The sequence below is a fragment of the Lates calcarifer genome, linkage group LG8 (assembly GCF_001640805.2).
Source record: "Lates calcarifer isolate ASB-BC8 linkage group LG8, TLL_Latcal_v3, whole genome shotgun sequence".
NCBI classification, from domain to species: domain Eukaryota; kingdom Metazoa; phylum Chordata; class Actinopteri; family Centropomidae; genus Lates; species Lates calcarifer.
In genome coordinates, this window is record NC_066840.1 from 18,649,655 (window position 1) to 18,674,919 (window position 25,265).

A 25,265-nucleotide genomic window follows, 5' to 3' on the forward strand; every position below is an offset into this window, starting at 1 on the left:
TAATTCCTAAATGAGATCTAGATATGCAAGGTGGGATTCCTGGAGGGGTTGTATTTACTTATTCTCATAAACGCATATTGACCCATGTAATATTGAAAATCCATCACGCGGGACATATTAGTGCAGATCGAATACTTTTACTCGAAGTATTTTGCTGAGAACACGTCTGAGCTTTTACTAAAGTAGTGGGGCTCTGAATGCATGTCTTTTACTTGTAGTGGAGTATTTGTACACAGACGTATTGGTACTATGACGGAAGTAAAGGGCCTGCATACTTCCTACATCCACCGTCTCTGGCTGTGATTGTCAGTCATTGATGTTGTTAGCTGATAGCTGACTTAGCTATATCAGCGTCGGTCGCCATGGTGACTGGGGAGAGACGGTGCAAGCGTCAGGGTGAGCACTGTAAAGAGCAGGATGCAAACTAAAACAGACAATAACACACTAAGTTCTTCTATGTGTTGCACTCATGCTTGAAAATCTTTCTTCTGCAGTAACGTTGCGTTTGTGTGAGTTGTGTGCGAGTATGTGATGGTCTCACCTTCCCACACGCACCGTCTCCAATCACTACAATTTTAAGCTGCCTGTCCTGGCTGTCCTCCTCCGAGTCCGACATGACGCTAAAATGTGCCCCGACTGTATCAGTGTCTAAAAACGAAACACTACGAAACTAGTCACCGATCGCTGAATCTAGCTATCGGGGATAATCACAGATGGATTAAACGGCCGTTGAGTGGGCGAACAGACGCCATTTTGACTCTGCTAACACTGGCTGCTGCTCCGCTCGGCGTGATCCACTCGTACACTGCCACCGCAACGTACACCGATTTCCTTCCCGGTTAAAACGAAGGGCTAATAGCTACCGGGAAACGAGTCGTGGGTCACGCTATGTCATTTCAGGTTGTAAATGTTTTCTTTATTGCCACGAAGACCTTTGTCTTTTCACGGGAAAAGAGGAAAACCGGAAACCCGATCACCACCGGTGTGGTTGCGTCCCGTGTGTGACGCGTTGCAGTTGCCATGGTAACGGGGGTCAAAGTGTGTCCATAAGAACAGCTATAGTTACTTTGTAGGTTCACAGTTTACACACAAAACATATCATTAGCTTATAAAATATGATGCATTGCTAAACGTACCAGTAGTTCCACCTCGACCAGCTGCAACAGCGCTGCTTACATCTTAATGCTGCATTAACAACAATCCAATAAAGTGATATTCTGTATGATGACTTGTTTTACCTTTCATACAAAGGCTACCACATATTTCTGATGGCATGGCCGTATTAACTTCCTAAAGGGCCCCAGGGCAAAATATGTGTTGCTGGATCCCTATTGACCCCCACTATGCATTTCATTATTTATCCAGATACTCAGAAACCACCCAGTGGGCTACCCAAAGTGATTAGATGATTAATCAGTTAGTCAGCTGAAAGGAAACAAAATGGCAACTATTTTGATAAATGATTAATAGTCAGGGTCATTTTTAATGCAAAACTGCTAACCAGTACAGACTTCTAAAATATAAATATTTTATGTATTCCTGGATTTCTGTGACAGTAAACTTCATAATTTGGGGGGAGGAGGTTGAAAAAAAAGGAAAAGCAGTTTCAATATGTTAACTTAGGTTGTAGAGGATAATGATTACATTTTATATACTAAACAATCACCTGAAAAGAAAATGATTATCAAAAGTGCATCATGATAGATGCAGCCTTAATGTCTTGATGTTGTAACACTGCCTCACCCGTGGTTTTCTATGTGTTAATCTCTTGACACACAGAAACAATTGAAACAGTTTGACAAAAGACAACTTTACAAGAACTGAGCAAAATATAAACTAAAACAATGAAAGGTTTTAAAAATAAATTGTTATACAGGGAGTCTGTATAACAATTTATTTTTAAAACCTAGGCAAGGCTAGAGGATGGAGCATCGGGGACCTATTATAGTCAATATTGTACCTCAGTGGTGCAAATATCAAGCAGAATTGTGATTAATCAAATTATGCAGACTTCTGGGGCCCCTGGACAGTCACTTGCTCTGGCTGATGGGTAATCCAGCCTTGGCTGACGCTCCTCAGTAACTTCAACTAAAATTTTGAATGCTTTACTTTACTTGTAATCAAGTGTTTTTTTAATGTGGTGTTATTGCTTTTAGAGGGCAGGTCAGAATACTGGTCATACTGTATTATTTAAAATTTAATTTGTTTTTTAAAATGTTATTTAAGCTATGAAACTATAATCCATTCTCTCTCTCTCTGTCCAACACACCCACACACTTGCACACACAATCCTTTCATCCAAACCTAAATATACATATAGTATATGTGTGTGTACTCTGTGCATTATATTCCCATTCCCATATACTCATTTCTTTCTTCCATTAATAGACTAGTAGACATAAATATATTGAATATAACAGTAGTATAATAACACATTATTATTATATGTTTTATTAGTTTTACATATCAAATATTGGCAGTTATCTGGAGACTGATTTTGACAGTTATGGATCACTATAAGAAAAAGATTTAATATCTTTCCAACAGCATTATGCATTACCTGCTGTCTTTCCTCTACACACACACAGTTACTACAGGTTGTATCAAACTATAAAGACTATTCTTTGGGGGCCTGACTTCAATGATTTTGGTTCACTTGAATGAAAACCCAAATCTCAGCTGTTCTCAGTAAAGTCTAAAGAGAGCCAACAAACACTTACAGCCACATTTAAACCACTGTAAACCATTACAGTCAACTACTCAAAGGTTAACATTATTCCTGATGCGTCCTCTTCATAGATAGACCTATTTCTCTTTTTTTCCACTACTCACTTCACAGCTGAACAGTCTCTCCGTCCGCCACAGTTTAGAGAAATACCTTTCCAGCTGTGTAATGTGATTGCTCTAGATGACACACTGATGTATTTACCAAATGAAGTATGACTATTATTGGCTAATTTTACCCCAGCCTTGGATAAAGTGACAAAATAGAACATTTTGATGCAATTCTTTAGTGACATTTCTCTCCAGTGTATTTGCAAATTATACTCAGTATAGTTCAAGACTCAGTGCTTAAGATGAACATTAGTAAAATGCAACTTTTGAAATTATTGTGTATGTTTTTATGTAGTTTGGAGTCTAGAAGACTAAACCAAAAATATACACCAAAACTATTCAGTAAAGTAAAAATGATAATAATAAAAAAAATTGTTCTGAATCATAAAGATAAAGCTTTGTGTAAAAAGGTTATTATTGTTATATAGGTTAGATTTTGTACATTAATTTACCATTAAATGCTACAAAGTGTGGAATAAGATACAAAAGCATTTCCAAGAAAAATATCTCACTATATCCAACTTTTTCTCAGCTGCTTGAGGTGATAACACAACGTCATAAACACAATGTAATATATCGACCAAGATCTACTTACTTTGTGCACAAAAAATAAAAAATTAAACGTTTTTCTTGTGTTTGAACTCATTTCAAGTCCACTGTTTAATGGGATTATGTTTGAGTTTCAGGTCTCTGTCACTAATCTCCGTCTTCGTGTTCCCTGCTTTGTCATATTTCCGCAGAAAATGACCTGTGGTGTTTAACAAACCAGAGGTTGAAACACGGTGCTCGTCTTTCACACTCGCTTTTCACTGCAGGGGAAGGATGTCGCTGCAACATGGGGGATGAAGAGGAATTTGCACCTGGGCCACTTTGAAGCAGGTGGCAGCGAGTGTCAGGTCAGTGTGTCTGTGCTGCAAAATGCTTATGAGGGTGTGATTGACAGCTTCCCAACCGGACAGAAACGTGTGGAGGAAAATGAGGCCTAATTGTTTTTAAAAGGTTGTTGTTGTGGGGACGAACAGGAGGGTGAAGACGAAAGAGAAATTCTGTTGGTTGTCTGTGGTTTTATTCTGCAGCTGTGATCAGCTGAAGTCAGTGTAAATTTATCCTGCAACCTTATCGCCTAAATGGAGAGTGTACTTGATCTCTCCATGCAACAAGGAGTCTGAGAGCTAAAGCCTGGGGCCAAATGAATTAAACACAAATTAATGCATTCACAAGGGCTGAAGGAGGTGAAGTGTCCAACTGTTTACCCTGACACGTATTCTGTATTCGAGCTCAATTAGTTCACAGAAATACACCGAAACTGAGAATTTTTAAAAGAAAAAAAAAGTGATTTCCGTCATTATTTAATGTATAATATACGTAGCTTGTGATACTTTTTATGGTAAAGTCATCAGTATTTGAGACAGTACCATTAAACACCTCGATTTTTTCAGTCTGCAAAGCTTTAGTCATTGAAATATTGATGAGTAACATTCATGCAAATAAAAACCACAGACTTGGGTGACTAAAAAGTAGAACATCATCCAACATGTAAATAGGTATTTGTGTGGTGTTGGGTTTGTGGCGCTAAAAAGACTAAATAAACCAGCGTATGGACACGACACAGGCCAGACAGCCTGTCTATTTCTATTATATAACTTTAAATATTGTTTGATTTTCTGGTTTGAACCAGGCTGATAAAACGTTAGGCCTATATATATATGATCTGAAATATTCTTGGTTTAGACAACTGAAAAAATGGTCTAAATTACGTAATTTCCCCGAGGGAGTCATCCCAAAGGGATCAATAAAGTCTGTCTAAGTCTAAACATAATTAAACCTTTTGTTGGTCGTTAAAATGTGGCATTTGTTCGAGGATAACAAATAAAAACGCCTCGTTTACAGTATCATTTGATTCGTGTGCAGATTATCTCAATATGAAATAAGTTTTATGATTCGGGAATCGCTGAACAAGTTGATTCCCCTCCTTTTTTGTTTGTAAAACCAAAATAATAGGGGAAAGAGATATGTTAAGTGAATGTTTTTTTGTTGTAAAATTTGGTGGTAAACCATTAACTCCCACAGTTTTGTGACATTTAAATGAGACGTGAGTAACTGAAGTCACTTTCCCACCGTTTTTGTGGTTTCTCCACTACAAAGAAAGACGCAAATTCAACCCTTTATCTGATAAAAGAGGAGCTCGGCAGTGGCTGCTCACATCCGGATGTAGATTTGAACAATAATTAAATCGTCTTTAGTTCATAAAATGAAGCACGGTTCACATTCTCGGCTCATAATGTCCACTGAAGGCCAATTTTCTATCATCAACACTGTAACTCGATATGAAACAACAACTGGACAGCCTCTGCAAATGAAACTAATTACAGCTCAGTGCAAAAGTCAAGAGCAGGCGGCTGACTTGTCCCTGACTCACGACACGATGAAGATCAGTTTTTAGGCCAGACCTCTTTTACAAAAAGAACATAATAATTACAACAAGAAAAACACAAACTACAAAGAAATCATATGAACTAAAGTGGCTTGTTTGGATTCCTTTTGGGTTGAGTCAAAGTCTAGCTATTTACAATTCCTGATTTTCTCTTCCCCGCACAATAGACTAAACAAATAATTTAAAAATCCCAAATTGTAGCTTTGCTCCTGAGATAGAAAAGACCAAGAGATTAAAAATAGGTTTTACTTTTTTGTTGAATAATATTAGAGAATTACTTGTGCGTAAATCTCCCTCGTAAACCTGTTTGTATGTGCGTTAATCCGTGAATAGGCTACAAATAAAATGCATATTCTGGGAAGGTCTCCCCATTATCATTATCATTATTATTATTTTATTTCCTGGAGAAACTCAGTTATCATATCGTTAAGTCACAGCCTAATTAAGGAATACAATGCTTATGTTTCCCGCGCACTAGGGGATAACGGGGAGACACTGGAGTGGGGTTAATGTGCACCGATGGGGGTGTTTGCATTTCAACGATCGCAGGTTGAAAGGAAAAACAGCCGCGATTTGTCCCTTCTATATCAGATATCTCCACATGCAGGTATGAAAGGAAGCTATGTGGGACAGTCCACTCGTCGGTATCCCTCTCTGTCCTCTAAGCTCCAGAGCAGCCAATGAGGAGCATCACTGCCGCAGGAGATGGCCTCGAGTGGCGTGTATACCTGCATCAAGGAGATCAGATTTTAGGACATATAGGCGCCTGTTCGTGAGGTATAGGAGGACTGTTATTACCATATAGGGTTAAAGAAGATGGGGCGCTGATCAACCTAAAAACACCCATACATGCATACGCAGGTGCTAGTGCGTAAAACCGTCAGTGCGTAAAAGCTCAGTGGAATTACGCAGTGCAGTCAGCTCTGAAATACACAGATTTTCCCATTTGCGGACCAGTAAATGACACTTCTGTGACTCAGTGTCCTTTAGTCATCTTATTAAAGCGACATATGCGCTGTAACAATCTGCGAAACCAACAAATCGAGATTTTTCTGCCTCATCCTCCCACCACTGTTAGACACTCGGGCACACACCTTTTTACTCCTGATTTACAGTATCCCACAGGCGGTGTAAGTGTGTGTAAGGGGTGTAGGTGTTTTATAAGGAGATGGATGGCTGATGTGCGGCAGCTCCCATACTGACCCCGACTTAACACTTAAGGCTGCTACTGGAGACAGAGTAACAGATAATACAACTCCCGTAATACTTCAACTCCAGTATTAGTCTTAAAATTATAAAGACAAGGTTGAAGTATTTTCATGTTACAGCAAATAAAATAAACTGAGAACCTCTCTTTTTTTTCTTCTCCCTCTTGGACTGTAAATTTAGGCGCAGTGACATGGGCCTCCTTAACCCCGGAATACTCCTCTCCTTGTGTTGACATGCAGCCTTAGAGGTAGCTGTCAGTTTGCCCTGTCCGGGAATCACAAAGCTATTCATCACTGTTTGACAGGTGTGTTTGGGAAGGAAGTCATGGTGGCCCAGATGACTTCTATAGCTACAAGGTCTCACGATGAAGGTGAGGAGAGCGAAATTAAAACAGCAAAAAAATAATGCGTTTTGCTGGTGACACTGCGCAGGAAAATGTTAGAACAGAAAAAAATTCAAGGATGAACCAGTTTCTGTGAATTGCGTAGAGGCCAATACACCTTTAGTAAGCTGTTATTCCTGTTTCATTAGCTGTGAGTTCGTCATAAACGATAATTAAGGTACAAGTCACGCCGGTCTAATATGGAGATATACAGGTCAGTTTCAGTTTGTTTCAAGTGAGAGGATAAAAGGGCCAAACACACAAGTTTATTATCGGTTTGAAGCTAAACACACAAGTTAAAGGCTATAATGTCAAAAATATAAGTAATAGTTCTTACTAACAGTAATTGATGTGTGTTTTCTCCAGGGAAATCAGCCATTAAGTGGTCAAACTAAGGTTAATCTATAAACCAGCGCTGCGTAAAAGAAGACATTTTGTTCATATATTTTTTATAATTATCGATAAAATCTGTCTGTTATATTATTGGTGTTATTAAACTATTTCTTCCTATTACACATCGTAGGAAAGACCTTAAAATAAGATTGCGTTCAAGTGAAAGTAATGCCTGATATGATTTAATGTTTTTCGATCTAAACAGTCATTTAACACAAATAACACATGTACATTTCATTTAGGAGTCGGTCTCGTATTTTTTAGCCTGCTTCCTGCCACACGATCACTTTCAGGCCAACAAACACAACAAACCCGCCTCTTTTCAGTCTGACACTGTACGTGCCCACCCCCCACCCCCACCCCCCAACACACACACACTATTATAATGCATCTTACATTGAAATAATGTAACGTATATGCTCAAAAGTGCTGAAATAATCTTACCTTTACAAACACAGCAAGAGAAAAAAACACAACCTGTAACAGAGACAGTTAATTTGAAAAGTCAATGGAATATGCCTATTTCCAATCACTGCAGAGGTAGGAAGGCGCATTGTAAAATATAAACCAACATAAGGTGACATTTTCAGTCTGTTTAGGCCTCCGGGTCCCAAAAGTGGGGTCCGGGAGGGGCGGATTCAGAGGTCCTTGAGGGGCTCCAAAGAGAGTAATACTTTAATGTTATTACTGTGTCACTCCTCAGAGGTTAATATACTGACATTTTATAAGGAGGTCCAGTCTCCCCGCTCCCCCACAGTTCAGATAGTTATAGTTTTACACCTTAAATCATGAGAGATATCTTCTTTAACGGGGTTCCTCGGGACAGACTTTTACTAAAAAAAGAAAAAAGATGGAGTCGTTTTTAAGTATTTGAGGATGTGGAGGGAAAAAAATTAGGGAACCCCTGGTCTGGCCTGGACAAACACGATGAGGCAGTTCAATCAGAGACGCTGAGCAGATTCCTCCCCTCAGGCCTCCTCCTCTTGTCAGAAAAAAGTTGAGTTAGTTTGATTTCCTGGGAGCAAAATAATAATAATAATAAAACAAAAATGAATAAATACAGTCACTGAGCTCTCACTGGTTCCCCGCGCATGCAGAGAGTGTCCATGCAGGGAGGCAGTAGGCGTAGGGGTAATAGTAGGACGGCTGCAGGGAGAGCAGCGGGGGCCGCAGGATCTCTCCCGGGCTGTACTGTCTCTGGTCGTCCCGCACCAAAACTTTCACCGCCACCTTCTTGGCAGCCGGGGTCGACGCCATTAGGTCGGCAGCCATCTGGCGGCGTTTCGTCTTGTACCGCCGGTTCTGGAACCAGATCTTGACCTGAGTCTCTGTGAGCTTCAGGGAGGCCGCCAGGTCCGCCCGCTCCGGCCCGGACAGGTACCGCTGGTGGTTGAAGCGGCGCTCCAACTCGAAGACCTGGGCATGGGAGAACGCGGCCCTGGAGCGCTTTTTCCGCTGTTTGGGTTGGTCCAGGCTCTTCTCGTCCAGGGTGCTGGAGTCTGGGAGAGGGAGACACGCAGATGGACCATGCAAGTGAATTCCTGTATTTATCTGTTATTCTGATACAACTGGAGTAACATCTGTTGATAAGATGATGGAGGCTTTGGGACGTAGATCATGTAAACAAAAAAGAGGTGAAGGGACTGTGCAGATATGTGGCAGGGCGTTTGAATTGTCTGTTTTAGCTCATCGTTATAAATAAACAGCGTTTGATTTCTCTCAGGTTGTAGGATGCTGCTTTTAAATGACGTGAAAAATCTACTACATTTCATCAAGGCCTGAAAATCAAGGCTTTTGAGATTACTTTGTAAAGTCGTCCTCAATCAGCTGTGTGTTTATGGTAGTTTATGTTTATGGTAGCTTACACCCAACGTTAAATTGTGCCAATGCAGCATGAATAAGATTACAACTGTAATGACTACAATAAACATCCACAAACACTGGTGATACAGTGACAAAGTTAAACCATGAGCCAGGATATTCACTTATAATCGTGCGTAAAAGTTGGTCAGTTTGTGCGTAAAAGTTAGCAGGGTGTGGAGAAGTTTTGCAAACAGGCCTGATATCTTACAATAACACAATCACAGCACTAGTTATGATTCTTCACAAGTGTAAAACATCCGTGTTAAAAGGACACGAGGCTCTTTAAAAGTCAGACTTTCACTGGTTTGAGTCAAATCAGAGAGCCACACTTTGTTTTTTGCTTTTGCATATCAGTCTTTCTGTCCTACTCACCCGTGGCATTATTGGGCTCACTGTCGCTCTTTGCGTTTTCCGCAGCGGCAGACTCGTGGTCCGTCTCCTCCTGCAGGCTTTCCTCCGGCACGTCAGACACAGGGTCTCCGTCCTTCTCCGACTTGCACGCGGCCGGGGTCTTGCCGTCGTTGTCGTCGCTGAGTCCCGAGTCCGAGTCGTAGCTCTTCTGGTCCGTCGGCTCGCAAGCCTCCCCATCATCTCTCCTCGAGCCGCCGTTCATCTCCCCAAATATTTTCCAGCACGCCGTCTTGGAGAAGCACATGTCCAAATCTGGCAAGTGTCGGCTGTCGTCCTTTTTGTTCAGGATGGCTTGGATTGAGAAAGGCATCAACGAGTTGCCACGAACGGCCATTTTCACAAAAGCAAAAAAAGAAAAAAAAAAGTCTGCTCGGTCTTCAAGTGAAGTAATTTAACCGGCCCGGATAGTGGAGTAAATGTCAGTTCATCCACATTTTAAGCTACTCCCTCCGCGGAGCACTGCTGTCGCTTAACTTTTTTCCCTCCAGTGTTGGTTCCTGGTCGCATCCCCGCGGGAGAAGCCGTGGAAAGTTTCTGCTACATCCGCAGGCTCGATGCTGCTCCTCCGCATAGCTCTGCCATCAGCCCGGGCTCGCTCCAGTCTCCGGCCCTTTTCACCCAACTTTTTTTCACCAACCACCCTCACCTGTGACTGACAGGCACTCCTCGTCGCCTCCTATTGGTCCGGAGAGGAGGAAAGCCGTTTCGCAATTGGCCACTGTAAACGACGTCATGCTGCTTTCAAAAAAGTTCAAGAAAGTTTGGTGGACACTTTTCACAGGAGGCAAAACTGACATGAAGGTTGCAACAACACACATGCATTTCAGCTGGATCATCACCCGTTACAGGAGAACAGACTGTGTCTGTGCGCGTTTTGTGGTGATAAAATTGTTTGTCAATTTTGTTTGATTAATCTTTAAAACTTTCAGGATTAATTTAGCTGAAGTGCAGAGTTTTCTGTCCTCGCAATGTTCAGAATTCCTGCAAAAGAAGCAACACCCCGTGCGTAAAAAGTCTGAGATCACAAGAAAGCAGATTTTAGCATCAACATCAGTCCAAAATAAAACGGAGAAGTCGTGTCTCCCATTTTCCTGCATCACCTGAATGCAGCACCAGGACAATAAATTTGTAGGATAAGTCATTTTAAAAAAAAACTTAACCCTTCATCATCCAAACAGGTCTGTTGGGAGTCCGGTGCGTGACGCGTAATGAGACGCTTTCTTTCCCTTTGGTGACATTTTGGGCCGTGAGCAGCGCGTGTCACACCGTTACCGATTCACTTGGTCTGCGTTTTTATTAAATCTTTAAACTCATCGAAGTGCTCATTATGCGGCAGCCTGCTTCACGAGTCGCAGTGACCAGGTAGGCCTCAGCTTGTGTATAAACCAAATTCTCGCCGTGTATACACGTGAGTTACAACAAGTAATCTGACCTGCTGCTGACTATAAGGTGTAAACGAGGAAAAAGATCAGATAATAGGCTATTTATTTATTTATTTGCTCCAGAAGCAGTCAGCTTGTTCAGCGTCTCGAAAACACTGTTCAATAAATCCTGATCTAAGTGACACAGGAAACAGCTGAGATAATCTGCCTCAGCTTGCAGAGAGAAGTTTTTCGTGTTAGAATTAATTCTCAGTGACATTTTGTTGCCACCTTGAAAGGAAAAGCCTGTTTGTTTTCTTCTTCCTGATGCTGACCCTGTGTGTCTGTAGATCCACACTTTATAGAAAGCATGAGCGTTATTAGCAGTTTTGTTAAATATGAATATGCGGCGCCCTGCTGCTCTGTCTCAGGGTTTAACTGGGCAAACATCTGTCGCTGCAGATCCGGATCGTGACCTCTGCCGTGTTTCATATCGTCTGTCTACAGAGCAGATCTCACAGCTTTTCTGCAACTTTCAACACGAGACTGCGTCTTCAGATTATATTTTTGTAATCGACACAAACAGTTAGATTTTCCTTTGTTGTGGAGACGTTTATATCCTCACATTATTTAATATCCTGCAGACTGATAAAGTTTTTTTATTTTTGATTGTTTGAAATTAGACTTGTCTCTGATGTTTTCAGATGTGGTTTATTTATCTGCATTAATTAAACCAAGGCTTAATCAATTTTAAGATTAGTTAATTAGAGGATGGAAATTTAATGAATCAGGCTTTTAATCTGTGAGAAAAAAAATTATATGAATGAAGTTGACTTAATGATAACTGTCACTGCATCAATTAAATATGACATTATTTTTCACTTAAATAAGTAAACAAGGCATTCTATAATTAACAAGGTAGCCCTTATTATTATTATTATTATTATTATTATTATTATTATTATTATTATTATTATTATTATTATTATCATCATCATCATTATACTTAAATTCCGTATACCAAAGCTGATGTGAACAAATAATATGTCTTTATTTAGATTTTTAGAAATTAAAAATACGGAATGATGAACGGTTTCTCTTTTGTTTTTTAATCATTTTAATTTCCGTTATTCTTTTGAGTCTTTGTATATCTTCTGCACATGAATCTTACCGAGCCCTGCAGTAAACCTGCAGACGGTTGCGCGCAGGACAGATTATTTTTAGAGACATGATGAAAAGTGTCTTCACTGACCTTCAACTTGAATTATTTTAGAAAGATAAAACAAATCTCTCTTTGTTCGCAGACGCCTGTTGGATTTCCTTTGGCAAGTGTCTGGTTTTTAAAAAGGGGGGAATTGAATCACTGTGCGTTTTAAATATTGACCCGTGAAATAATTGGCAGTCGATCTTTACAATAAAAAGTGCAGAAAACACCTTTTGTGGCTGTAAAATAGTTCCACAGCTCCTAAGTCAATGACTCCAACCTCATGTGAATAATAAAGAAAATAAAACAGGCTTCATGCTCTGTCATAATATTCACTCAGCTGATTTGGGGAGAGGATTTATCAGTGCTGCTGTCACCTCGTGCAAACCCGTTGCGTGCATATATTATACCATCTAGTGGCCACTGAAAATACCTCTTCAACTTGACTTTTTGACATCTCGTACCTTCGGGGTCAGCTCAGCAATAAGCACGTTCAGCTTCACGCTGCATAATAGAGCCTCTATTTCCCACAGCGACCTTGTTAGATATGAAGGAAATTCCACTGAAAATAACTCGAGAGAAAGCTGAATATTAAAATATTCTGCCACAAACTTTGTCAACAACTCAGCGTTTAACGCTTCAGCTGCAGAGCCTCGCCTCGGCTGCAAACTTGTGTAAACCAACTAACCTCTAACTCGGTTTAACTGCGCCGTCCCGCCTCTCTGTGGAAACCAGTCTAATGCTGCGGAATGAAATTATGTGGCATTGTCTCAGGGCTGGCTGTGACCTTGGGGATAAAAGTCTGTATCACCGCAAGCAATGAAAACACAACTGGAAAAAGGGGAAAAGCACAAACCACTGACACCGTCTGGATATTTTCACACACACCCTGCCCTTGTTCTTTAAAGAAACTGCTCATTCCATCCAAGGCCAATACACAAGTGGTACATCACATAGTTTTTATTGTATAGTAGAACAAGGAGTTTTTTTTTTCTCAGCGTCCTTCGTGGATTTTTTGTTGTCTTTTGTCCTAAAACCAGCCTGAACTGACCCGTACCCGGGGCTTTACCCTGGGAAAAATGGAAAATAAATAAAACTGTCTGCCAAATCTCCAACAGAGTGGGCCAGTGTGCGCCTATCAATGTGATGTCAAGCAGGGCTCCACGGGTTACACTGTGTTTTGGTAACCACACTGCGAGGAAGAGTAATAAGCAGTAAGTAGCTGTAAGTGGCAGGAAATGTAAACAGCAGCAGCTTGGTTTTCATTCAGACAACTGCAGGGCATTAAAAACAGAAAAGATACACAGCTGCTTTGTTGTGATTCACACGTGGAGCTCTGAGCGACTGAAAATGTATTTAGGGAATTAAATGTTAATTAGGATAAATGTAAGCACGTGGAAATAAACAAATTGTACTTGAGTAAAAGTATTAGCAATGAAATGTATTTAAAGCATTAAAAGTAAAAGTGGTCGTTATTTAGAATGACCTCTCTCAGTGTTATACTGTGGAGCTAATGTTATTATTAATTATTAACGTGTAAGTATTTCATGTTGGTCGGGAATTTTATTTATTTATTATTTTTTTACTGCTTCTTAATACTCTTGCTTATTTAAATCTGTTTAAATTTAGTTTGGAAACTGATCACATGTTTGTTATAGTGCATTAAAAAGTGCAATAATTCTTAATACTTAAATAGATTGCTTGATTTAATGCACTTAGTTACTTTTCACCACTGTTAATAAGTACATTAAGAATAGCTTTGCACCCAGTATTTCACATGTTGGGCCATTTAATGCTGTAATTCAGTCAGCTGAATGAGTTGTACTGAATATTATTTTAAGGATTTAAATATAGTGGTATATCTGAGGTTAGCAGGCCATTGGCTTCATTTTTAAGTAATATAAAATATAAGTAATAAAAATCAGGGATGATGAGCTCACGGATGATCATGTCAGAGTCAGATATGTAACATGGAGTCACTGGAGACCACTGTTTGGTGAAGTACTCAAATAATCATTTAATTAAAAGTGACAATGCTGTGCTATAGAAATATTCTATCACAAGTAAAAGGAACACTTTCAAAATTACTAAAGTAAAAGTATAGAAGTACATTATAAGCAACGAAATGTATTTAAAGTATCAGAAGTTCTCATTATGCAGAACGCCTCCTGTCAGTGTCATGCTGTAATATCACTGTGTCATTTTTAAAGTGCTTTACAGTAATGTGTAAGCAGTATTTTAATAATGTAGATGGTGAAGGTGGGGTTAATTATAACTGCTTTATATACTATAGGGTAGTTTATTCTTTAATGATGCCCCATATCTTATAAAGTGTGTTTTTATGTAAAATCTGAATAGTGATTAGAATCTATGGGGGTTTAATAAATGCAGTGGAATAAAAAGTTCAGTATCTCCCTCTGAAATGTAATGGAGAAGTACAAGAAGCATAAAATGTAAATACACAAGTGAACAAGTACAAGTACCTCAAAATTGTACTTGTATTTTTGGACTTAGTTACTTCCACTACTGCTGGAGATTTTAATGGACTGGAGTGACAGCTTGTGAGCTGTAACATTCTGTATATGGTGCATAATTATTATGATTATTATCATTGTCTTCATTATTATTATTATTGTTCTAGTAGTAGGGGGAGAAAGAGGGGGGAAATTAGGAGGAAAAGTACAAGTACTACTTATAGAAAATATACAGACTGTTAATGGAAATATACATACAATATGTTGGGTAGCAGTTATTGATTAAAGGATAGGGAAGGATAAAGGTAATGTCAAATAAAAAAGACTAACTTTGGAAGATACCCACTTGATTTGTCTGTTTCAGTTAAATTTTGAAAAATATATTTTACACAGAATGAAGACAAGATTTTGTCCCTCATGTCTTACATTGAAAACACATGAAGAATGTATTTTTTTATAGCCAGTATGAATGTATGATTATTTTTGTGTTTGTAAAATATCAAATTGTTCATTAGTCCAACACCTATAGATATTCTAGTTTACAGAGATACAGAGCAAAAAAGCAGCAGACTGATTTTGCTGTTTCTGAACAGGAGGGCTCCCTCTGCTGGTGACAATGACAACCTGCTCTTACAGGAAAAAAAGGTGATGTGGAAAGATGAGATGATCACAACATAATAGCGATGCCGGGAAGAGGTACAGTATATTTTTGCCTCTTTTTTTTTCTATCTACAGTGACATGATTCCTTAATATCCCCAGACTCTTTGTCTGCTCTCCTCCAGTGTAACACCACGGTGAAACTCCCACCACCACTTTTCCAGTAAAGAAATAAACTTTAATGGCACATTAGGCTATTACAATTCGCCTCCACCCTCCTTCAGTCGCCCCCACCCCCCATCCCCTCACCGCTCCCCCCCCCCCCCCACCTCTCTGGTACTTTTTCCTGCCTCTTCTTGTGACTTTAATCTGATGTTTTAAACAGAAAATCTCACTTGATGCAGCAACATGCCAGTTGCCCTGGTAACATCTCTGTTTCCCCTCCTCTCCAGGGTGTGTTTATGACAGGTCTTGATTTTTTTTTTCTCTTGCGTGCTGGTATGAAGAAGGAGGTTCACAGCACGCCATACACCCCCCCATCCTCCTCCTCCTCCTCCTCCTTATGTGAGAATAGCTGCCAAATTGTGTTCAGATGGAGCAATACATGAGAGGGCACTGCCAAGAGTCATTTGCAGTAAATGCTCCCAAAACGCCCTCTAGATTTCTCACCAAATATCAGCTCCACCGTGATAGCACCCTTAATCAACCTCAACATTGGAAAGTGGAAGGAAAGGGAAGGGACGGGGGGGTTACTGCCAGCTTTAAGTATGCTTTTAGTCGCCTCAGTTACAATTGAACCCTCTTTCCCAAAGAAAAATTATCCTTGCATGCGATGGAGCACTAAATGGAAGAGCCCTTGGGACAGAACACTTAATACAGTAAATGGAACCAAGAGACAAGCAGAGAGAAGTTCCTCCGTCTCTTGGAAGAAATTCAAAACATCTCAGCAATGGCTACATTACTGCAGACACAGAAGCAGAAGGAGGGGGCGGGGGGGGGCTGCTGTTACAGTCCAATTAATGTGTGTAGATAGTGCAGACGTGATTTATAGTTTATTTTCGGCTCCGCTGTGCTGACAAACGAGCTTCCATCCGCCTCTGGCACGCAACAGATAATGCATGCAGCTCAAGCACATCATCATGAAAGGCTTCTTCAGGTCTGAGGGGCCTTTCGCTGCCTTCTCAGGGCTCTGTGACCGGCTCCTTTTCTCCTCCGCTCACGCCTAAATAAAGACATCCTTCAAAGCAGCAGAAGCCTTTCACTGGTGAAATACCACTTTTGAACATGCAAGTTGATGTAGTTATGAAAACTTTAAGGGCCATTTAGAAATTCTTGAGATATTATGGGCCTTGTCTTGTCAGACGGTGAAGTGGGTGTCCCAAACTGCTGCAGCTGCAGCTGCTACTGGCTCCTGAGAACGAGCTCTGCAGTTTGGATAGTTACAGGTAAGGTGAGGTCTCAGACAGATGTTATTTTTGTTAACTATTATTTGTTGATTAACCCTAACAGTTTTCATGATGGCTTCTTTGAATTTTTTGTTTTGTCTGGCCAACAGTCCAAAACACAAAAATACTGAGTTTAGATGATCTAAAACAGACAAAAGCAGAAAATCTCCTCATGCTGTAGTCAGTTAATGTTTGGCCTTTTTTTTTTTTTAAATGAATTAGTTGACCACAGTGGCCTTGAAGGTCAAAACACAACTTTCAGAGAAATCACATCTTTATTTCTCTGTTTTATTGAGAACTGTAGACTAGAGAATAAAAAGCCACTGAGGACCACCATATTACCAGGAGGATGAAAATAAGGAAATTAAATATTAAGTGTTTTTACAGCTTTCTTCCTGAAAATGGAAACTATCATATAAAAATAATTATATTCCTATTTAAAACATGATCTGCCAGAAGGGGGCGATCAAATAGATTACATCACCTATGGGAGAGATAAGCATGGGAGATGAGTGATATCACGTTCTTGAAATATTCACGTACTACACGTCATGCCTGTCAGTAAAACCTTCAGAGGAAAGTGCTGTGGTCATAGAGGTGATCCCATGGATACATTATAACAATAATGCAAATAATACATCCGTGCGTCTGGCGCATGGCTGTCCGCCAGATCTTATAATACATCTAAGGCCTCTCTCCGTCTTTACAGTAGATATATTTTAAGACCAATCAGGTGCGGTTGCTAGGCGGACCAGAATTGGTCAGCCAATCAGCGTTTTTCTGCCAATGTTCGCTGACGTACGTCGTCGTTGGTCACGACGTGTCTCGTGATTGGCCATAGCGCTCTGGGAGGAGCGAAGAGAGGCGGGGAGAGTGATTTCGGAAACCGATTTAAACCTAATTTGAAACGTTGCATCTGTTTGTCAGTGCAGTGAAAAAACGGCGTTGCCGAAGAAGCTTCGCTGCCAAAACATACTCTTGAGCTGCCTTTTTTGTTGAACACTAGTGAGACAGAATGCTGAACATACCTGCGGCTCGAAGGTAAGGCAAACAGCTAGCCGCTGGCGGTGGTATTAGCGGCAAGCGTTAGCATTAGCATGTAATGATATCTTTTAATTCAATTTTCAGTCGTTTGTACCGCGTGGGTAAGAGTGTGCCTGTGTTTCTGTGACTTAGGCGTCCCTGACTTTAGGTGCCCACAGGCCTGTACTTCAAAGGGACTTTAACCTACTGTAATTTAACTCGGGGTTATCAAGGGGAGTCGGTGTGTACAAACCCTGGCTACCTCGACCTGTGTTAAATCGTACTACGACGGTGGTTCAGAGGCCTGTACTACGACGCGAGCTAACTTGGTGATGTCAGCTGTAACTTCTCGATTAACCTGTACTACAAAAGCTGGATAGGTTTTACCCGGGGTCCGCCATGTTAATTTACGCTGTATCTCTAAACTGCTCCGAGCAGTTTATGTTCGTGGTTAACTCGGTGTTACCTGTGTTACTTTTACCTAAGTACCGCCCCACAGGTGGAAGAAGCATGAGATGCTGTTTTTTATTTTCAATTTCCAAGTTCAGTTATTTTAATTTGTACTTTTTTTCTCACAGTCAAGCAGCAGAATTTAGCATCATTAGTGTTGCAAATTATCGATTTGAATAATCATTTAAATGGGGGTGGGGGGCATTACTGTCCTGAAAGACAATATAATGCGACAGGCTGTTATAATTGTAGACTACTTACCAAAACATGCAATATTCATGATGGGAAATATGAATGTGTACCACTTTATAGAATGCTTACTTTTCATCCAGGTTCAGATTTCTACTGAGGCTGCAGTTGAAATACTGTTAACATGAAGTTCATACTGAACACAACAGCATTACATTCAGACATATACAGCCTGAGTGTTCCAGGAAGAGCATCATTAACAGGGAGTAACAGCTCATTTTCAGAAATGTGACCCACACGTTGACTGTAATCCAAGTAAAAATTATGACATATTTTACGTGTCCTTACATCTTATATTACAGATGAAGAATCCAGAGAACATTTGACAAGTCTCTCTGGCTTTGTTGGCAGCTGCGGTTTCACATTTTGTCGTTAGTCTCTTTAAATTCCTCGTAAACCAACAGAATTAACTTGCGCTCTTCATCTGAGAGATACGGTGCACGCCCGTTTAATGCACGCGCACCAACTCCAGTTAACGTCGACTCAATTTACCGACATCTTAACCTCCGTAGTACCGTTTAACACAGATCGAGGCAGATTTTAACCAGAGTCGGTTAAACTCCCTTGGTAGTATAGGCCTCTGGTCATTTTAACTCAGTTTATGGTGGTTTATCATGTTGTTGTCATTGGTTTATGGCTATTTGTGGTTATTTTGTGTCATTCTGCGTCTCTATCTGGTTGCTTTACACCTGGATGTTAGAATTAGCATCAGTAGCGAGTGTTAGCACTATCGTTGAGCGCTAGCATTAGCTTTATCTTTTAATGATGATGTTTTTGGGGCTTTCCCCTTTTTTGTCGTCGTCTACATTTGCGTGGGTGAAAGTGTGTTTGTGTTTCTGTGACTAGACATGAGTTGTGGAGGGTGCAACCTGTGTACTATGTCTGTTTACAACTCTCTTTGCATCTCTTTACAATTACTTTGCAGACATTTTACTGCTTCTTTGTGAATTTGTGCTCCATCTAGGTCATTTTAAGTCTGTTTATGGCGGATTATCATGTCGATATGATCATTTTGTATCTATTTGTGGTGGTATTGCATCGTTTTGTGTCTCTAGCTGATTGTAGGAGTAGGTCACAATGTATGAGCTGCGATTACTGTTAGAAATTATTATAAAAACTATTTTTAAAATTGCTTTTCTCTCTGAGATCAATAAAATAATATTCTAGTAACATAATTAATTGATTCACCACCTAATAACTGATAAATTGCTCCTGTAAATTGTCAGAAAATAGTACTAGTAATAGACTTGAGTATAATTAAAAAATACCTGAAGTTAAAACCTTGCTTTCAAAAATTTACTTAAGTGAAAGTCTTTATTATGCAGTTCACAGTAATATACACAATTCCTCCAGTGATTAGTTGACAGACAATTGATACAGAAATTTTAGACAATCATTTTAGTTAATTTTTATCAAAAATACTTTCACACATTCATACATTCTTCTTTAGGCATGAAAACACATTTTTGAACGTCATTTTCTTAAAACACACACAAAAAAAAACCAAAAATCTTTAGGACAGATGATTAATTATAATTTCCTCTCAATACAAAACCAACACTTTAACAGTGGTATTGCTCCTTAGATGTTCCTTGATGTTAGCATTTTTTTTTTACCTGCAGGGGTTTCCTTCTATAGTAGCATTGGCAAGATATTCCTGATATTCCATCATCTGACTCCCTGGCCATCTTGATTTTGAGTAATTTGTGTTAGACTTACATCGACTGGACAGTGGGTGGAAGTGTATGGAACAACACTCTAGCATCCAGTGTGGTGGCTGATGTGCAACTTTACCATTAAAACCCACACCTATACAAGAAAACAGCTTTTTAATAGCTGTCCACTGTAGTGACCACTGGCACATGAGAGGGTTAAAGATGTGATGCTTTTTTTTTTTTTTTTTAATCATACGTGACAGTAAGCAGCCCATTTTCTGAGACACTCCTCTAATGTTTGGAAAAGGTTCTGTTCAGCTGTAATGTTGAATATTTATCTCTGTTTTTGGGTTAAACTGCTGATGACGAATAGGTCATAGTATATTGATGATTTTCCTTTGAATAATTCTCTTTTCTTTTCTGTATTCCCTCCAGGTGTCACCACTTCATCCACGATCAGTCTTTGTACAATGAAGTAGTTCTTTGAAACCAGCACTGAGGCCTCCAGGTAATTCACAAACCTCTTTACATCAATTGTCCAACACAGAGCACTGACATTAAATTATTTCTGTTCAGTAATTGATCTGAAGTCTGAATAGTTTTGTCACAAAAAGACATAACTCATTATTAAAGTTTATTTACATAGTTCATGAATGTACAATTCAAAGAAAATGAAGAATTTAAACATCAGCTCTCTCACTGTCCGTCTCTCCCTCACTCTCTTACTCTAATTCTCATGCTCTCTCTTTCTGAATCCTTTCCCCTCTCTCATTCTCTTTCTTCATTTTCTCCATTTTTTCCTCTCTCTTTCTCCCTCTAATTCTCTCTCTCATTAGTGCAATGAATCATAAAAATATGAGGAATTTATTCAGTTCAGTGTCACACTAGAAAACAGTCATTTTGGCTTCAACAACCAAATATAGTTCAAATTTTAACTGACTTTGGAGAAAAAAAACATTTCTATCCACTGCTGTTATGTGAATATCAGGAGCTGTTGGAGTCAGTTCTCCAGTCAGAGAAGCTTCTTCTGTCTTTGTGTGTAAAGCAAATTTAACTCTTGGACTAGTTCTGATTAATCCAGAATCAGTTAGTCCACACTCTGGTTTCTTTGTAGATTTAGTGTCTTTTACTTCTCTTTTTTGACAGTTTGAAGTTCAATACCCTGAAACACTCTGTTCCTTTATTTTGATGTGATAAAAGTCATATCTTTACATTAATGTTTGTTGTGTTTTTCACCACAGGACTCAAACTTCAACCACAGAGAGAAGAGACAGATGTGAAGACATTTCCAGAAGGTCAGTGTTAGTTTATTCTTTTTAGTCATTATCTCAGCTGAAGTTTGACACTTTAAAACCTCTTGTCTGCAACTGAAAAGTTTAGGGACTTTAATTTTATTCCAGATAACATTTAACAAATCACAGTAAAGATAATGACATATATTTGACCACAAGGAAACACTTGTTAGAGTTAGGGTTAAAGTAGTTATGAGCACATTTTCCAAAGATGAACATGTCTACTAAGCATCTTTGTGATCATTTAACTGCTTGTGATAGAGTGATTAAATAGTTGTATCATAAGGAGTTGAATGTTATCACAGGTGTTTAATAAAGACATATTAGAATTTGGTAAATGTGCCCATGACTACATTACAGATGGCAAAGGAAAACAAAGTGTTTTCACTTGAACAACAGAAAACCAATACTGTTTACAGCAGTTAAATGGTGGAGGTCTTTTATCGAAGTAACAGCTTCGCAACACTTTTGTTTTCTTTCATCCACTTCAGGGCTTCAGCTGCTGTCGTCTTCTCCTCCTGCAGAGACAAGAACACGTGTTAATCACAGAAACTGATCATTAAATCTATTTTGCCTTTCCTAAACTGTCCTTATTCATACCTAATTGCCAAGAAATGTCAGCTTAGTTCAAATCATTGTAGGTTTTGATGCCCTTTTATACTACAACATTATTCACAGTTGTTATGCCCTACTATATGATGACTTTCAAAAGACAAAGGAGCTGTCTTAAAGCAGCCATCTTACCTTTGTTTTCCACAGACATTCACGCACTCACATCTACACCGTGTTTGGGGGTTATGTAAGATTTTGTGTTTGTCATTTAATTTAGGTATTTGCTATTTCAAATATCAGTTCTCAAATCCAGTCTATTGCTGTGTACATAGTTCTGTTTAATTTGTTCATGTTGTTTACAATTTTTATATATTGTCTTGCCTTATATCTTGTCTTGTTCATATACCTTTTTCTATTTTTGCTGCTGCAACACTGAATTTCCCCACTGTGGGACTAATTCAGGATTACTGTACTGTTTGTCAAATAAATACTTCTGAACACTGAATATGTTTGTTTAATTTTGTATGAAAGTAAATATTTTTAGTCAGAGGCCAGTTGCAGCCAGAGATTGGGCGACAGCATTTTCGACGCCTCACTACACTATGACATTTTTTGATCATTTTTCTTGCCGTGACATTTTTCACTATACTATAAAAAATTTTGAGGCCTCACTACACTATGACATTTTTGACTGTTGTTGATGCCCTACTACAATGACATTTTCTGGCCGTTTTTGACGCCTCACTATACTATGACATTTTTTGATGGTTTGTAACACCTTACTATACTATGACATTTTTTGATGGTTTGTAACACCTTACTATACTGTGACATTTTTTGATCATTTTTCTTGCCTTGCCATAGTATGAATAATTTTTTGACGCCTCACTATACTATGACATTTTTTGATGGTTTGTAACACCTTACTATACTGTGACATTTTTTGATGGTTTGTAACACCTTACTATACTGTGACATTTTTTGATCATTTTTCTTGCCTTGCCATAATATGAATAATTTTTGGACGCCTTACTATAATATGAAATTTTCTGGCCGTTTTTGACGCCTCACTATACTATGACATTTTTTGATGGTTTGTAACACCTTACTATGACATTTTTTGATCATTTTTCTTGCCTTACCATAATATGAAATTTTGTGATGGTTTCTGACGCCTTATTATACTATGACATTTTTTGGCAGTTTTTGACGCCTTACTATACTATGACATTTTTTGATGGTTTGTAACACCTTACTATACTATGACATTTTTTGATGGTTTGTAACACCTTACTATACTGTGACATTTTTTGATCATTTTTCTTGCCTTGCCATAATATGAATAATTTTTTGACGCCTCACTATACTATGACATTTTTTGATCATTTTTCTTGCCTTACCATAATATGAAATTTTGTGATGGTTTTTGATGCCTTATTATACTATGACATTTTTTGGCAGTTTTTGACGCCTTACTATACTATGACATTTTTTGATGGTTTGTAACACCTTACTATACTGTGACATTTTTGACTGTTGTTGATGCCCTACTACAATGACATTTTTTGACAGTTTCTAGGCCTTACCATAATATGAAATTTTGTGATGGTTTTTGACGCCTTATTATACTATGACATTTTTTGGCAGTTTTTGACGCCTTACTATACTATGACATTTTTTGATGGTTTGTAACACCTTACTATACTGTGACATTTTTTGATGGTTTGTAACACCTTACTATACTATGACATTTTTTGATGGTTTGTAACACCTTACTATACTATGACATTTTTTGATGGTTTGTAACACCTTACTATACTGTGACATTTTTTGATCATTTTTCTTGCCTTACCATAATATGAAATTTTGTGATGGTTTTTGACGCCTTATTATACTATGACATTTTTTGGCAGTTTTTGACGCCTTACTATACTATGACATTTTTTGATGGTTTGTAACACCTTACTATACTGTGACATTTTTTGATCATTTTTCTTGCCTTACCATAATATGAAATTTTGTGATGGTTTTTGACGCCTTATTATACTATGACATTTTTTGGCAGTTTTTGACGCCTTACTATACTATGACATTTTTTGATGGTTTGTAACACCTTACTATACTGTGACATTTTTTGATGGTTTGTAACACCTTACTATACTGTGACATTTTTTGATGGTTTGTAACACCTTACTATACTGTGACATTTTTTGATCATTTTTCTTGCCTTGCATATACTGTGACATTTTTTGATCATTTTTCTTGCCTTACCATAATATGAAATTTTCTGATGGTTTTTGACGCCTTACTATACTATGACATTTTTTGATGGTTTTGTACGCCTTACTATACTATGACATTTTTTGATGGTTTGTAACACCTTACTATACTGTGACATTTTTTGATCATTTTTCTTGCCTTGCCATAATATGAATAATTTTTTGACGCTTACTATATATGAATTTTTTGCGTTTTTGACGCTACTATACTATGACATTTTTTGATGGTTTGTAACACCTTACTATACTGTGACATTTTTTGATGTTTGTAACACCTTACTATACTGTGACATTTTTTGATGGTTTGTAACACCTTACTATACTGTGACATTTTTTGATCATTTTTCTTGCCTTGCCATAATATGAATAATTTTTTGACGCCTTACTATAATATGAAATTTTCTGGCCGTTTTTGACGCCTCACTATACTGTGACATTTTTTGATGGTTTGTAACACCTTACTATACTGTGACATTTTTTGATGGTTTGTAACACCTTACTATACTGTGACATTTTTTGATCATTTTTCTTGCCTTGCCATAATATGAATAATTTTTTGACGCCTTACTATAATATGAAATTTTCTGGCCGTTTTTGACGCCTCACTATACTATGACATTTTTTGATGGTTTGTAACACCTTACTATACTGTGACATTTTTGACTGTTGTTGATGCCCTACTACAATGACATTTTTTGACAGTTTCTAGGCCTTACTATACTATGACATTTTTTGATGGTTTGTAACACCTTACTATACTGTGACATTTTTTGATCATTTTCTTGCCTTGCCATAATATGAATAATTTTTTGACACCTTACTATAATATGAAATTTTCTGGCCGTTTTTGACGCCTCACTATACTATGACATTTTTTTGATGGTTTGTAACACCTTACTATGACATTTTTTGATCATTTTTCTTGCCTTACCATAATATGAAATTTTTGTGATGGTTTTTGACGCCTTATTATACTATGACATTTTTTGGCAGTTTTTGACGCCTTACTATACTATGACATTTTTTGATGGTTTGTAACACCTTACTATACTGTGACATTTTTTGATGGTTTGTAACACCTTACTATACTATGACATTTTTTGATGGTTTGTAACACCTTACTATACTGTGACATTTTTTGATCATTTTTCTTGCC

At 38.4% G+C, this 25,265-nt stretch overlaps 2 protein-coding genes and 2 long non-coding RNA genes across 5 annotated transcripts in view; 1 reads left to right on the forward strand and 3 right to left on the reverse strand.

Annotated features, from left to right (window-relative positions):
- Positions 1–1,010, reverse strand: part of rab28 (RAB28, member RAS oncogene family) — a 49,543-nt gene extending 48,533 nt beyond the window's left edge. For both annotated transcript variants that reach the window (XM_051072505.1, XM_051072506.1), the window contains exon 1: positions 542–1,010. In XM_051072505.1, coding sequence (XP_050928462.1) covers positions 542–616 — 75 coding nt within the window. In that variant the 5' untranslated portion in view covers positions 617–1,010. The remainder of the gene's footprint in view (positions 1–541) is intronic.
- On the forward strand, positions 1–22,329 carry LOC108899933 (uncharacterized). Its single transcript, XR_001963631.2, has 6 exons — positions 1–396; positions 3,576–3,731; positions 15,160–15,262; positions 20,422–20,494; positions 21,228–21,281; positions 21,770–22,329. It is a non-coding gene; the product is annotated as an uncharacterized LOC108899933 (long non-coding RNA).
- On the reverse strand, positions 7,623–10,295 carry nkx3-2 (NK3 homeobox 2). Its single transcript, XM_018700676.2, has 2 exons — positions 9,489–10,295; positions 7,623–8,752 (listed from the first exon to the last, which is right to left on the reverse strand). Exons 1-2 carry the CDS (start codon positions 9,859–9,861, stop codon positions 8,328–8,330), a joined length of 798 nt encoding a protein of 265 aa, XP_018556192.1. The 5' UTR covers positions 9,862–10,295; the 3' UTR covers positions 7,623–8,327.
- Positions 21,288–25,265, reverse strand: part of LOC127142719 (uncharacterized) — a 15,297-nt gene continuing 11,319 nt past the window's right edge. The window contains exon 4 of the long non-coding RNA XR_007813699.1: positions 21,288–21,796. This is a non-coding gene — a long non-coding RNA (uncharacterized LOC127142719). The remainder of the gene's footprint in view (positions 21,797–25,265) is intronic.